This window comes from Curcuma longa, chromosome 21 (assembly GCF_044706935.1).
Source record: "Curcuma longa cultivar G26 ecotype Majalengka, Jawa Barat chromosome 21, ITB_CL_G26_1.1, whole genome shotgun sequence".
Lineage (NCBI taxonomy): Eukaryota > Viridiplantae > Streptophyta > Magnoliopsida > Zingiberales > Zingiberaceae > Curcuma > Curcuma longa.
Window position 1 is genome coordinate 11,692,936 of NC_133881.1, and position 16,984 is coordinate 11,709,919.

General features: G+C 34.7%; 1 protein-coding gene across 1 annotated transcript; it reads right to left on the bottom strand.

Annotated features, from left to right (window-relative positions):
• Window positions 1–177: 177 nt before the first annotated feature.
• LOC141814981 (uncharacterized) lies at window positions 178–15,985 on the bottom strand. The gene is made up of 7 exons (XM_074702943.1): window positions 15,695–15,985; window positions 15,406–15,601; window positions 15,259–15,314; window positions 15,088–15,166; window positions 14,852–14,990; window positions 985–1,098; window positions 178–521 (listed from the first exon to the last, which is right to left on the bottom strand). The coding sequence occupies exons 2-7, from the start codon at window positions 15,576–15,578 to the stop codon at window positions 330–332; spliced, it is 753 nt and encodes a 250-aa protein (XP_074559044.1). The 5' UTR covers window positions 15,579–15,601; window positions 15,695–15,985; the 3' UTR covers window positions 178–329.
• Between the last annotated feature and the right edge of the window lie 999 nt (window positions 15,986–16,984).

Sequence of the window (16,984 nt, forward strand, 5' to 3'; positions counted from 1 at the left end):
ATGTAATTTGATTAATTGATAAGGAATTAATATGACCTTTTTCTATTATTATTTTTATGTATTAAGAAAAAAAAAGGCATCTTCGCTTTTGCTGTCCTCTGCTGTATCGGATGCTTATCCGGAGTAAAGCCTAAACTTTCTTTTCGATGCCATGGAATATTTAAAGCAAGTGTTCATTGGTCATTGGATGATTTAGCTTTGGAGGTGAAAAAGAAGGTACAGAATAGAGAATAGTAGCAATGCTCAGTGCTAAAACAGCTCTTGTATGAATGTTTAGATCATCAAGAGAAATAAAAAAAATGGGTTGAGAATGCAAGAACAAGCGAAAATCACTCGAGAAGCTTGTTACATGTACCGACGCCGACTGCTGCGGCAAGATGCCAAGCTGCATGAAGATAGGGAATTTCAGGGAAGCAATCATCAGCAACAAAAAATGCCCCTCCTAATAGAGAAGACATTTTATGTAGGTTGTGTGCCATCTTTAGATCTGGTCTTGATAATGCTTGTTTGGCAAATGCTACCTAACAAAAAGCAACGAGATTCAATGAGTCGAGCAGAGAAATAATTAATAGCTCCCCTTCAAAATGGAAAAAAATTGGAGCTATACCACAATAAACATGCACTTATGGAATAATATAAGAGCATATAATCACCATCCACAGTATAACCAATCTAAATTAGTTTCAGCTGTAACATGGATCAAAGATACACACAGGAGAATGCACAAATATCCTGATCAATTGTAAAGTGTCGTAATGCTTTCATTAAGAGAGGGAAATTTAACACTAGTGCAAAGAATAGTTAGAATCTCTTTATCCAAACTGGTTCAGTCAAGGGCAGAAGCTTACATGAGGAAGAAACCATAATCCTTGCTAGAAGATATAACTGAATTCAAGAGTAAAGGAAACAAAGTGCAATATCTTTGAAAATATTTCTACTAACTATTATAGATATTATAATAAAAATTTTGTAGAAGTTACTTGCCTCCATCAATCCTGTGTGAACAGCCGAAACCATCAAGGGTTGAAATGGCAAAAGCAATGTTGATGCCGCCATTAGCAGTTTTGGATTCTCATTTTTGAGTGCACGTGATAAACACTACAAGAAATAATTGTCTACACTTTATACGTCACCAAGATAAGGGAGAATATCGTAAATTTTTTTCTTGTGTAGAAAAGTTAACAATTGTTATAAAAAATGTTGTACATATAAAAGACAATTAATATCACAAAAAGAAGATGAAATCAACACTAGGAAAAAATAGGGGGAAAAAAGTGATGTGTCAACACGCATTAATTAACAAGGAACATGTGCAAATTGGGCAAATAATCTTTAAGCTTCAAAAGTGAATATATAAGCCTTTTCTATTACTAATTGCATTCAGTGGCTCACAAGCAAAAGCAAAAGTGAACTTTATGTACACAGAGGGAGAAATCATCAGAAATCATACAAAAGTCCTGACTGAAACCATAATCAGCTGATCCATGAACAGAGACCAATTAATTAAGCCAATGTGTTTGTATTTAGTGCCACAATGATTGAGCATATGCAGCTAATGTGTTCTGATAGTCTACAAGCGGTATGCTATATCATAACATGCACAAGCATTCATTGTAGTAAGAAAACAACTAAACCAAGTTATATTACTTTCTAAAATAATTTGACTGAAATAAATTTGTAGAATTAGGGGATAGGAAAAATATTGAATTACATTTGCTCATTAATATTGGTTACATGGGTATATATATACTAAAGATAAAATCTGAAACCTAGAACTACTAAATGTAGAATAGGACTCAATCCACTTGACCAATATCGCTATTAATCTAACATCTTTAACACTCTTGCTCAAGTTGGATCATAGATACTATCTATGCCCAACTAAGCAATATCTTTAACACTATTGCTCAAGTTGGATCATAGATACTATCTATGCCCAACTCAGCATAATATAGTGAAATGAGAAACATCCTACATGCACACAAGGGAAACAGAACTTAATGAAGCATAACCAATGATCCTTTGGAACTTTAATCAATAAAGCTTTAGAAATTGTGGATGGAGTGTGCAAGTAGAGGCTCCACACGAGATGGGATTGTCACTAAGCTATCAAATCACAAGCTGAGATTAGTGGTGATGGTGCTTGCATGTGTGTGATGTTTGATTGTCACAAGGCTGTAGAATCGTAAATAGAGGCAAGTGGTGGCAGTGCTCACATCTGCATGAGGGATAATCATTGCATGCATTGATTCTTGGGGTACTCGCAGTTACTCCACATGATATATACAACCATCAGTTGTGGTTCTGATATCCACTTGTAATGAAATAATAGAGCGAACTGAGCATCAAACAAGAGGGTCATGTCATGGTCGGTGTTAGAGTGCATGACGAAGGAAGGTTGTATTATTGCTTGTGTAGAAAATGCTCACGAGAATATTGAGGAAAACATTAGATCCTTTGAATTCTGATATCCCTTTAAATCTAGATGCTAGCGGGCAATGTTGTGTGGTCACGCTAAGGATACACAAAGCAAGGAAAATGAAGCAAAGTTGTCATGCGATGTACTCGTCTTCTCTTTGTGATGTGCAATGGTCTAGACAAGGCAATTAGTACAAAAAGAGAACACAACAGTGGGATGAAGTCACAAACATGTTCATGAGTTGAAAACGAGTACATAAATGACAGAGAGAAGAGGAAAGAAAGGGTCGAACTATAAGGGGGGCCTACAACCTCCTCTTGAGGGAAATACCACTTTGAAAAATCTTCGTTCTAGAAATGGGGTTTTGATATCATGTAAACTTTGGAAATAGGATAAAAAGTATTATAGTGCATTTAATAATAAGCAAGTTGCAAGGGTATGTATTTATCCATCAACGCTAAGCCTATACTTCCTATGATTGGGGCTCAACACTTCTCGTCAAGTTTGGGAAGCTCTTGATCAAACTTTTGCATTCCACTTTCGAACATAGGTTCTCCAGCTTCGTCTATAACTACAACATGTGCAACAAGGGGACATCTCTATCAATGACTATATACAATCAATTAAGACCATATCCAACAATTTAGCTGCAATTGGACATCCGGTGTCTGAATTAGATTTACTAATATATGTTCTTGCATATTTAGGCCCTTAATATCACAGTTTCATTCCTAATTCACAACTCGCATAAATCATGTCACTCAAAACACTTCATGATATATTATTATCTTTCTACAAATCTAGTCTTAAAGGATGTCAGAGAATTCTCTCTCTTTATCGGTGCATGTGACTAGCAAAGCTCCACAACATTATTAGAAAAATCAATCTTGTCCATAACATGATCATCGAAATCAAAGTGGAGGAAATAGAGGCCGAGGTCGAGAATGCCATTAAATCTGTCTCAACTATGGTCACTTTGCCTAAAATTGTTATAAAAGATTTGCCCCCGGGGCATAGTTAAGTTGGTTACAACGGAATAGACTTGTTGAAGTGGGCAAGGATCGAATCTCGACGAAGCCGAGACAATGCCCTCTTCCGTCATGGTTAACTGTAGCTTCTCGATTTACTTCCTCACAGATAGTCGTGGGGCCGACTATGTGGGGCCGCTGGGGTGGCGAATTCCATCTTTTGCTGAAGTTATAAAAGATTTGATTCAAATTTCCCAAGAGGACTTGCATTATTACATCAACCCCCACCTTTCTCTTGGCAATCAACAATTCATGCATCTCAATTTGAAGCATTCTCACTTTCCATTGCTCCTAATAGAGTTTCTTCAATTCTTGTAAACCCAAGATGACATTTCTGGAGCGGCTCATCATGTTACATCAGATTATGATATTCTCGCAAAAGCTTTGCCCTATCATGGACCCGACATGATACAAATAGGCAATGACTCAGGTTTACAAATTGATCACTTTGGACACACATCCTTTTATTCCTGTGGTTGACAAATTGCTCACTTTGGACACACATCCTTTTATTCTTGTGGTTGAACCTTTCGCATGCGCAACACTCTTCATGTTCCTTCTATCACTAAGAATTTACTTTCTGTGCGTCAATTTACTCTTGATAATAATGTATTTTTGAATTTCATCGAGGAGACGTTAAAGACGACTTTTATCATCTTCAACCCACCTCTACCAATGCCTTCATTGGAGAAGGCACTGACAAATTCTCTTGACATGCACATCTTGGTCATCCATCTTTAAGATATCATTAATCGTTATGGTTTACCAACTTCTTTAGCCTCCTCATCTCATTTATATGAAGCATGTATGAAAAATCCTATAAACTACCTTTTGTATCTTCCACTTGTATCTCTAGTTTTCTTTTAGAAATAATTCATTCTGATATATGGGGTTCTCCTCCTATTTTACTAATCAAGGTTTTCTTTATTATATTCTTTTAATTGATAATTTTAGCAAGTTCACTTGGATTTTTCCTATGAAATGAAAATTTGATCCCTTAGATATTATTATCACTTTCAGAAACATGTTGAGCACTACTTTGATTGTAAAATAATCTTTTTCATTCTGATTAGAGAGGAGAGTATCAAACGCTTCATCGCCATCTCACCTTTTCTGGAATCCTTCATTGAGTTTCTTGCCACCACACCCCTGAACAAAGTGGATCTGCAGAAAGGAAGCATCACCATATAATTGAATTGTCTTAGCTCTTCTTAATCATGCTTCAGTCTCACTTAAATTTTAGGATGATGTCATCCAAACCTCAGTCTACCTTATCAATCGTTTACCTACTCTGCTACTTCAAAACAAAAGTTCCTTGGAAAAACTCTATAATCAACCTCTAGATTATTCATTCTTATGTATCTTTGATTATGCATGTTATCCTTAGTTAAGTTCTTACTCTAAACATAAGTTAAACCCTCACTCTCAACAATTTTTTTCTTGGTTATAGTAATTTGCATCATAAATACCTTTGCCTACATATATCGATTGGTCAAGTTTGGGAAGCTCTTGATCAAACTTTTGCATTCCACTTTCGAGCATAAGTTCTCCAGCTTCGTCTACAACTACAATCTATGTAACGAGAGGACGTCTCTATCAATGACTATATGCAATCAGTTAAGATCATCTTAAACAATTTAGATGCAATTGGACATTCGGTGTTTGAACTAGATTTACTAATACATATTCTTGCATATTTAGACCCTCAATATGATAGTTTCATTCCTAGTGTCACAACTCGCATGGATATGTATCACTCGAAACACTTCATGATATGTTATTATCTCATGAAAGATTTCTACAAATCTAGTCTTAAAGGGTGTTAGATTCTCTTTCTTTATCGGCGCATGTGACTAGCAAAGCTCTATAACATATTAGAAAAATCGATCTCGTCCACAACATGATCAAAGAAATCAATCTCATCGACAACATGATCATCAAAATCAAAGTGGAGGAAACAGAGGCTGAGGCCTGAGATCGAGGAAGCTATTTGCCTAAAATTGTTATAAAATATTTATTCAAATTTTCCAAGAGGACCTACATCATCAAGTGGATCTCCACCTTTCTCTTGGCAATCAACAACTCATTCATCTCAATTTAAGGCATTCTCACTCTCTATTACTCCTAATACAATTTCTTCAATTCTTGTAAATCCAGGATGGCATCTGGATTCTGGAACGGCTCATCATGTTACACTAGATTATGATATTTTTGTAGAAGCTTCGCCCTATCATGGACCCGACATGGTATAAATAGGCAATGACTCTTTGCAAATTGCTCACTTTGGACACACATCCTTTCATTCTTGTGGTCGAACCTTTCACATGCGTAATACTCTTCATGTTCCTTCTATCACTAAAAATTTATTTTCTGTGCGTCAATTTGTTCTTGATAATAATATATTTTTTTGAATTTCATCCTCATCATTATCTTATGAAGGATCTTGCGAAAAGAACTATTATACTTCGAGGAGACATTAAAGATGACCTTTATCATGTTCAACTCACATCTACCAATGCCTTTGTTAGAAAGAGAAATTCTCTTGGCATGCACATCTTGGTCATCTATCTTTACGTCTTGTTTAGGATATCATTAATCGTTATGGTTTACCAATTTCTTTAGCCTCCTCATCTCATTTATGTGAAGATGCATGAAAGTAAAATCCCATAAACTACCTTTTGTATCTTTCACCCGTACCTCTAGTTTTTCATTAGAAATAATTCATTCTGATATAGAAGCCCTACTCTTATTTTATCTATTCAAGGTTTTCTTTATTATATTCTTTTTATTGATAACTTTAGCAAGTACACATGAATTTTTCATATGAAATGAAAATTTGATCCCTTAGATATTTTTTATCGCTTTCAGAAACATATTAAGCACTACTTTGATCATAAAATAATCTTTTTCATTCTGATTAGGGAGGAGAGTATCAAGCGTTTCATCGTCATCTCACCTTCTCTAGAATCCTTCATCGAGTCTTTTGCCCTCACACCTCTGAACAAAATGAATCCACAGAAAGAAAGCATCAACATATAATTGAAAATGCCTAAGCTCTTCTTAATCATACTTCAATCTCACTTAAATTTTGGGATGACGTCGTCCAAACCTCAGTCTACCTTATCAATCGTTTACCCACTCTGCTACTTCAAAACAAAAGTCCCTTGGAAAAATTACTCATTCTTATGTATTTTGATTGTGCATGTTATCCTTAATTACGCTCTTACTCTAAACACAAGTTAAACCCTCACTCAATAATAGTGTTTCTTGGTTATAGTAATTTACATCATGGGTACCTTTTCCTGCATATATCGACTGGGCGGATATATTTTTCTTGACATGTTACTTTTAATGAGTCTCTCTTTCCATTTGTAGTTGTTACTTCAGACACTCCTTCAAAGAATCAAGGCAGCATTTTGATATCACCAAATAGCATACCAGAATCCCCACAGGTTGATCCAATAGTTCATACTGAAGGTACAATGGGGATATAATTTTAGGTCTTGCTTCATTCCCATTAATTTTTACAGACTCAACAACTAATGATGACCCACTCTCGAGTCCTGGTTCTTCAAATAATGTAACTTCGTAGGCCCATCAGTTTGATCACTCATCTCTGAAGAGTTTTGATGATGATACTCCTCGTCGCATGCTTCGTCTAAGCGAGATTTATGCACAGTGTCCACTAGTTTCCACCCGATATCCTCTTCCACATGCTATAATTGTTTCTTCAAATTCTATTTAACCAACTAGCTTTACACAAGCAATCAAAGACTCAAATTGGTGCTCTGTGATGACTATAAAATTTGATGCTCTTCTCAGCAATAAAACATGGAGCTTAGTTCCTTGTATTCCTCGACAATGCTTGTTTTTTCTTGGCATAGAGTTCCTTTCACATTCTGAAAGTTGTTTCTTCTCTCAGAGCAAATATATTACTGTGCTTCTTCAAAAAGAAAAAATGAATGGTGCATGTCCCATCACCACACCGATCGTTAAAGGTGGTTCCACTGTACCTTTATCCTCTCCTGCAATGGTTGACTCCTAGAACTACCGAAGTATTATTAGTGTCTTACAATATGTCACCAGCTTTTGCCATCAATCATGCTTGTCAATTTATGCATACTCCCACTGAACACCATTGGGAAGGTATAAAGAGAATTCTTCACTTTCTTAAAGGTATTATTCTACATGGTCTTCTTTTATATCGTTAGTCTTCACGAGAGTTGAATGCCTATAGTGATACAAATTGGGTCAATCTCCTAAAGACAAACATTCTACAAGTAGGTATGCCATTTTTCTTAGACGAAATCTTGTTTCTGTGGCTTTTAATGAAGCAACTTACAATCTCTCACTCAAGTACTAAAGCTGAATACAAAGTTATAGCTAATGTGACGTCCAAAATTATTTGGCTACAATCTCTTCTATCAGAATTATATCTTTTCACAACTGCTACACCCATATTTCAGTGTGACAATATTGGGACGATATATCTTGCTGCAAATCTAATTTTTCGTACTCATACCAAATATGTGAAGATTGATTTTCATTTTGTCTCAAAATGTGTGGCAACTCAACAACTCTTAGTTTCTTACATTTCTATAAAAGATCAAATTACTAACATATTCACTAAGTTATTATCCAGACGACGCTTTAACAAGTTGACAATCAAACTCAACGTATAAGCACTCTCGTTGAGTTTGTCAAGAGTAATGACGGCAAGAGTAGCAATAAAGGATAATAATCTCGAATTAATCTCAATAAATTCTGATTTACCATATCGGGTATCATAATCATGATCATCATGAATCGATAGCAAAAGATTATTTCCAAATTAATTAGATTTATCATATTCATTGCTATGATTACAATTATTACAATTCTTATAATTGTATACCATATTTAATGTCTTTACCATATTTATCATCTTGACAACATGTATAAATAAGTCTCTTTGGCTGCATTAATAATTCCAAAACAATTATTCCTTATTCTTTTCTCTATTTCTTTACGTATAACTCATGATAAACTATAAATTTAGAATTACTTATATCGGACTATACCCACTAGACCAATCTCTATAAATCTAATACCTCTAACAAAATTATAAAGCAACATAATAAGATATATTGTCCCATAAAAAAAGCATTTCAAGGCAATATATTGTCCAAAGGAAAGTTGAGTACAAAACTAGCCTAAAATCTAAATAGTTTATTTTTTTAATAACCACTCTTACGGTCAAAACTCAAAGGCATTCAAATACTTTCATAACTTAAGGCCTTTGCAAGAGTTTTCTCATTTTAACAATCTCAACATATAATATCAATAAAATGAAATCTTTGGAAGAAGTGTCTCCAACTCTTATTCCCTCGTTACTCCTAAGGATGGATGCAAGAAATGATGGATTGCACAAAAGTCAAGACACTTTCCCTCATTTACTTAGTGTAAAATTGAAGAAAGGATGGATCCAAATCCATCAGTGGATCATTTTTTTCTTATTTTTCATCCACTCTAAATCAGTGGAACCAACTTTCCTTCCTTTTAAAACTCTAGCAATTCCAACTCTTCTTAGTCCGTCCACAATCCTGCACAATTGTGCTAGGCAAGACCATGACTGGCGCCTACCACGCCTAACCTTCGCAAGGTCACAACCACCTTGCGAAGAGCCTACGGTCAGGCCTAGCCTCCATGTGGATACGAGACCTTCACGCTCATGGCAACCACATGGAGAGTTCGCGAGCTAGCGACGGCTAGGTCGTAGCCTCACACTAGCAAGCCATGGTTGCAATAGCATTCCGTAGTAGCTAGGCCACGACGGCAAGCAACAACAGTTAGGCCGTGGGTCCTTTCCCTTCTCTTTCTTAGTGATTTTTCCCCTCATTTTCTTTCCCTTTCTTTCCTTATGCTTTCCTTCCCAATACAGTTGATCAATTGCTAATCTTTTCCATTCCATTGAGGATTTTTCTCTATTATTGATTCCTTTCCCTCTTTCATCCTCTCTTCAGGATAAACAGAGCATTAGGTTAGAGACCTATTCTTTACCACCCCCCAATACAATTGATTAATTGTTGATCTTTTCCATTCCACCAAGGATTTTTCTCTATTATCAATTGCTTTCCCTCTTGCATCCGCTCTTCAAGGTAAATAGAGCATTAGGTTAGAGTTGTGATAAAAGAAAATTTACAAGAATGTCCAACTTATTCTTTATCTACCACCCTTGGCCTCCTCTTCTCAATTACCAATTCACTAAGGTTTTTTAATAACAACAAACAACAGTAATAACCAAACTTTATCCCACTAGGTGGGGTGGCTATATGAATTTTTTTACGTCATTGGGCTCTATCCCCTACTATATCATCATCTATACTTAATAAATTTTATCTTGTTTTATTGTTATTAATCAAGTCTTTTTTGATCTTCCTCTTCTTCGTTTGATATATATATTTATTATAATTTCACATTGTCTAACTGGAGTATTTATTGATTGTCTAAGTACATTTTTGTACCATCTTAAATGTGTTTCTTGGAGTTTTTCCTTAATGGATGTAATTCCGACTCTCTCTAATACACTCATTTCTTATTTGTCCATCCTCATATATTCACACATCCACCTTAACATCTTCATCTCTACAACTCTCATCTTTTACTCATGTACTCGAGTCATAACCCAACATTCAGCATCATATAATATAGTTAGTCTAATCGTCATTTTATAGAACTTCCCTTTTAAGTTTTAGAGGTACTTTACGAACACATAAAACACTCAACGCTCTCCTCCATTTTAACCATTTTGCTTATATTCTATATAAGACATCTTTCTCAATCCCTCCATCGTCTTACAAAAATGATCCTAAACATTTAAAACTCTCAATTCCAGACAACTCGTCATCTCTTATCTTAACAATTATCTCATTACGTCTAATATTACTAAACTTAAATTTCATATATTCTGTCTTTATTTTACTAAGTTTAAAACCTTTCACTTTTAGTATTTCCCGCCAATATTTTAGTTTAGTATTTACCTCTTTACGTGTTTCATTTATCAAAATAATATCATCTACAAACAATATGCACCACAATACTGTGTCTTGACATATCTAGTGAGTTCGTGCATAACTAATGTAAAAAGATAGGGACTTAGAGTTGATCATTGATGTAACCATATCTTCATTGAAAATATTTCAATTAATCCGTCTGAATTCTTCACTCTGATTGTTACATTCTCATACATATCCTTAATTAGTTTAATATATGCTATGCTAACACCTCTCTTTTTTAGAATTCTCTATATAATTTCTCTTGGGATTCTATCATAAACTTTTTCTAAGTCAATGATACCATATGTAGATCTTGCTTTTACTCCTGATATTTTTCAATTAATTGTCTAAGAAGATGTATAGCTTCTATTATCGACCTTCTAAGCATGAACCCAAATTGATTTTCGATTACCATAGTCTCCTTCCTTAATTTTTTTTTCTATTACTCTTTTCTAAAATTTCATAGTATGACTCATTAGTTTAATACCCCTATAGTTTGCACAATTTTGTACGTCTCCCTTATTCTTATATAAGGAAAATAGAGTACTTACTTTGCATTGATCAGTTTTTTTTTTCATTTTCAATATTATGCTAAATAATTTTGTAAGTTATTTAATAGCTTGTTTCTCTAGGCACTTTCATACCTCTATCAGAATATCATCTGATCCAATGACTTTTCCATTTAGCATCGCATTTAAAGCTTGTTCTACTTGATGTTTGAATTCTATAATAAAAATTTAAATTTCTATACTTATTTGACTTATTTAAATTACCTAAGTTAAGTTGGTAACCTAAACTTTCATTAAAAAGGTGATGAAAATACTTCTTCCACCGCTCTTTTATTTCTTCATCATTTACTAGTATCCTATTACATTTATCGTTAATACATCTTATTTTGATAAGATCTTTTGTCTTCCTCTCTCACACTTTAGCTATTCCATACTCTTTCCTTTTATTTTGTATTCAATTTTCGATATAATTGTTCAAAAGTTTCATTCTTAGTTTCATTCACTAATTTCTTAGCCTCTTCTTGGTTATTGTATATTTTTTAAAAAAAATCTCGTTTTTACAAATATATAATTTCTTATATGTTATTTGTGTTTCCTTCACTTTCTCTTGTACTTTCTCATTCCACCACTAAGATTTCTTAGTGGTGCATGTCTAGGGATGGCAATGGGTTCGGGGGTTCGCGGGGAAACCTTCTCCATCCCCGTCCCCGAAACCCAAACCCATATACCATCCCCGTCCCCATCCCCGTCGGGTATCATAATTTAAATACCATCCCCATCCCCGTCGGGTTTCGGGTATCCAGCGGGTTTCGGGGATCCCCGCAGGTTTCGGGGTTGGTTTTTCCCGCGGATATTTTTATGGGTATCCCCATACCCATACCCATTCCCATCCCCGTCTTATTTTTTTTTAAATATTAATTTAAATATATATATATATATATATATATATATATATTATAAAATCCTTACAAAATAACATTATAAAACCAAATATTAAACTCTAAAATAAAACATTATCTCTAAAACAACATCCAACTAATGCATAATCGATACAATAAGTTTGAAGTTCTTCCATTCTTCAATTTTTCAAAATTTTGACACCACTTATCCTACAAAAGAAAAAAAAATAAAAAGAGTTAACTATAAGATGGGTCGGGTTCGGGGATGGGGACGAGGAATATTTGGAATACCATCCCCGACCCATCCCCGTTTTCCGAGATTCGGGGATTCCCCATCCCCATCCCCGCTTTCTCGGATTCGGGGATTCCCCGGTCAAAATGGGTTCGGGGAACAGATTCTCCATCGGGTCCGGGTCATATTAGAGTACACTCTTGACCGAGTACACTCTTGACTACTATTTTCAACTTTGATACTATCTTATCTCATGTCATATTAGAGTCACTGTATATTTCACCTAATGCTTGTACTCCTACCTTCTCCTTAAATATGTTTTGCTTCCCACTCTTTAACTTCTATCAGTTAATCTAAGAGTCGTGTATATTTTTCTTATATTGATATTATATTTGAGACATATATTTAACACTACTAACCTCTATTGGGTAGTTAAGCTTTCTCCAAGGATGACCTTGCAATCTTTACAAATCTTTCTATCCCTCTTCCTAACCATAAGAAAGTCAATTTGAGATTTATTATTCCCACTTTTGAATGTGATAAAGTGTTCTTCCCTTTTCTTAAAAAACGTATTAGCTAGTATAAAGTCATATGCTATTGCAAAATCCAATATAGTTTTTTCCTTCTTCATTTCTTGTACCAAACTTATAACCCCCATGCACCATCTCATCTTCCTCATATTTCACTCCGACATATCATTTAGATCGCCTCCTATTAAAATCATTTTATTTGACAGAATATTTTGTAATACTTTATCTAGGTCATCCCAAAATCTTGATTTGATATCTTCATCTAATCCTACTTAAGGTGCATATATGTTAATTACGTTGATAGTTTTTTTTTCCACTACTATCTTGAGAGATATAATTCTATCCCCCTTTCTAACTACTTGTACAACTTTTTCCTTTAACGAACTATCTATAATAATACCCACTCCATTTCTTATTTTACTCTTTCCTATGTACCATAACTTAAAACCCGAGTTCTTTATCATCTTTACCTTCTCGACTATCCATTTTATCTTTTGTAAACACAAAATACTAATCTTTCTCTTAATCATCGTATCTACTACTTCTTTACCCGTGAGAGTTTCTATGTTCTATGTTCTAAATCTTAGATTATTAGTTTTCTTATAATATCTGTTTTTATCCAACTTATGATATGAGAACTCTTGTCTATTTAACATTACACACAAGTTTTCATGGAGATGTAGCAATCCTTGTTGATACGTTACACAAGGTTTAAAATATTGAACCGTGCCAAGGTTTCGGTCTCGGATCAGAACGATACAGTTTTGGTACCGTATCGTACTGTGTCGATATAGTTTCAATATTTTTAAAATATAAAATATATTAACTAAAATAAAAAATTTAATTTAAATATTTAAAAATAAAAAATAAAATATTTTTTAAAAATAATAAGATAATTTTATAGATTTTAATAAAACCTATTTAAATTATCCCAACTATAGCTAGGAATTAATTATTAAAACCTTAATAAACTCAAAAAAAATTGCGACGTTGCGCTTCGCCCTCGGTCGCGCGCGGAGCCGTCACCGCGCCTCCGGTGGCATCGTCGAGGTCGTGCAATGCCTCCAGATGCGTCTCCCGGCCGGAACCGATGTGTTGGTGCTGTGCCAATGCTGATCCATAGGCGGAACGAAAAATTTCGCTCGTATCGCGCAATATGGCTCGAAATTTCAATCCCTGACATTACAGTCATACCCTATAATGCGAACTTTTGCATATTTATCACTATAATCGAGTTCTGGAGATGTAGCGTTCCTTGTCAAGATATTATAGTCGGACCCTGCAATGTGTTCTTTCTAAGAAACAACCTAGCATTAGCACAATAATTGCACAATAGTTTAATGGATCCATTATTAAATATTTGTCTTAATTTAACGATGATTGTCAACCTAACACAACTCTCCTCCTTTATCCGGGCTTGGGACCAATCATGACGAGGTTAATTCGTCCTGGACGGAGTTCACTAAGATTTTTTAATAATAAAATAAAAGTTTGTATAGGGGAAGATACCTTCGAGAGAATGAGAATAAGGTTGCATTGGGATTTGGGCATGCATGTGAAATACTGCACTGCAAGAATATCTTTGAATATCACATATGTCTATAGAGGAAACTCAAAACTAGAAACCACCAAGATATCCTTAGTTGCTTTACCATTACAAATTTCAAAGCGACATATCCATGGATATACAATGATCACTAATATCGATTTGGTGATCACAAGGAAATTGTTTGACGAATTCATGAACTAATCACTCTATTATTGGAGCACTCTATACAATACAGTTAAAAGAAAATAAGTAGGGCCAAATCAACTCCTAACATTAAATCCAGGCCAGAGTCAAATGTGAAGCTTTCAAGTAACACAGGAGTTAGCATTGACATTGTATTCAGTAGAAAAAACTCAACAGCTTGTCACAATATAGTTGAACTGTCCCAAAAGGGTCCTAACTGCTAGGAGTCATGGCATTATATGAAAAATAGCTAGGCTGAAATATAACACAGAGGAATCAAGTAGGGAAACAGGAGGATGAGAAGCTAAAAAATTGGTTCAGCATAAACAATACTTTGAAAGTGCAAGCAAGCAATATTATTAGAGGTGATCATCCACCAACAATTCGCAATATAGAATGTTAAACTAGTTGAGCAGCTTCATGTGGCCCTATATATATATTTCTTTTTTGAAGTTGTGCCTTACTTACAATAGTACTAGTAGCTATCATTGTATAGTCAGCCCATCTTAGATATTTTCTGAATTTCCCTCTTGAAGAATGATACAAGCTCGAAGCAATGCCTACCCCAATCAATGAATTAGCATACAGCTTATTATTTATGTTCTTCCTGCAAAGTGAATTAATATTTTTCAAGTATTGCAAAAACAGGAAGTAAAACTAAGGTAGTGTAAATTTCTATTGATGTATTCTCCTGTAGAACTGACCTGGGCACTTGCAATCCAAGAAAAACAAAAGGCAGAGAAGTCAATACATTCACAACAGTTTCTGAAATGTTCTGATCACCTAATCAGGAAAGAAACACACAAATTGTGCATTTGATAAGTTCTTCACACAAGGATACTGGCTTTATTCCCAATGGTTAATTTTACCCATACCGTGAAGTGTACAACGAATTGGCCTCAAACAAGGTGGCCTCTGATCCCATATTCTCCTGAAACACAAAGGTTCAGTTTTTTAGGCCCCAAAGGATAACAATCGACGATAGGAGATCGGATACGATCAGAGCGCCAGCTTTCACTCACCGAATTTGCAATACTTGATTAGTGCCAGTGACACCCGAGCCTTTGCAACTTGAATAATTAGTATCCTCACGGACGAGCGCTTCCTCAACTCCGAAAGCTGATCTTTCCATCATCCTTACCCCATGAATCCCTTCTACTACTCCGGTAGAACTCGAGAGGCTCTCTGCACCCATTAACCGCGTCTTTATCGTATCGACTGCAATCGCTTTCGCATTAGGAAATTATAAAGAAACAGGAAAACGGCAACAGACAAACAGATTATAAGAAGATTTCAAGTAAGAAAAAGTACCGAACAAGAAGATGATCTCAATATGCAAGCTTTCAGGTCCTCGAAGATGAGATTCCGATTGCTGCTTCAAACCTTAAAAGAAAAGGGAAAAGAACACACCAAAAAGGTGATATCTTCCCCCCGCCCCTCTCCCCAAAAAAAATAAAAAAATCAAAGCAAGGGGATGATTTTCTGCTAATTTGGCGCTCGCCGATCCATCCAAATAGTGGTCGCCGGAGCACATGCCGCAAGATGCGATTTTGATTCTGGGATTGTGCTTTCGGAATATTCTCGAGATGATTCCTGAGCTTGCTGTGAGTTTCGTAGTAACTGCTCCTCCCGTCGCCGTGAGAGTCTCGCACTGGACACGCTTTCCGCGATAATCTTCAAATTTCTTTACTTCGCCTGACTATTCGCAAAATTACAATTCAACCCCCAAATTTACCAGGATAAATTCACCGAACGCCACAAACATTTTCAAATTGCGACCGGTTTTAATTAAAATTTTAACTGAAAAAATAAATAATTTTCTTACAATGAAATGGTTGATAATAAATTCTAGACAATATAAAATTCCATGAATTTAAAGCATTTTTAAATCAGTATCAATCTTTTGACTGAAGGAATTGAAGTAAGTGGATTGTCAAAGATTTTTATATTCGTCACCAATCACACACACTCCAACTGCCCAACTTCCGGAATCAAGTATCTACCAATCAAATAGATTGTTTTTTCAACTTTAACAACAAATTTCAATATATAAAAAATAGAGTGTGTAATTTAAATATTAAAAAAAAATAGATGCATAATTCTCAGTACATTTCTTTTAAATAAATTAGGAGGTGACAAAATTAAATATTTTGTGTTTAAATTTTATGGGGTAAAAAAATATATTAATTGTCAATATTTTAAAATTAACAAATTATGAGTAAACGAACTTGGTTTACCTAACAAAAAAAACTTTGTTTGGTGAAATTTCTTGTTTGAAATTTGACCTAACATAAGTTATTCCACAATTATATTGAAAGTTATGTATGATTTATTTCAAGTCAATTTTTAAATCACATCTAAGTATGTATTGATGTTAACCTACAAAAAACACTTCGTGAAACAAATAATAATTTTCCATATTATAAATTAAATTTTCATAAATTGAGGTATAAGAGCATTTAATGGTGTTTAATTATGAGTCTAAACACATACGCGCACACACGTTAACAAATCTAAAATCAAAACAATCCAAATTTTGATTAAATCTAGCCAAAGTGAGTCAAGTTAAATCACAACCTCTTCATCCGTGAATCAATATCC

Coding starts and splice junctions, on each gene's coding strand:
- LOC141814981 (XM_074702943.1), bottom strand. CDS start 15,578: ATGGGTGCAGAGAGCCTCTCGAGTTCTACCGGAGTAGTAGAAGGGATT. Junction 15,315..15,405: donor AATCAAGTATTGCAAATTCG/GTGAGTGAAAGC, acceptor TTTGTGTTTCAG/GAGAATATGGGATCAGAGGC. Junction 15,167..15,258: donor AATTCGTTGTACACTTCACG/GTATGGGTAAAA, acceptor TTTCCTGATTAG/GTGATCAGAACATTTCAGAA.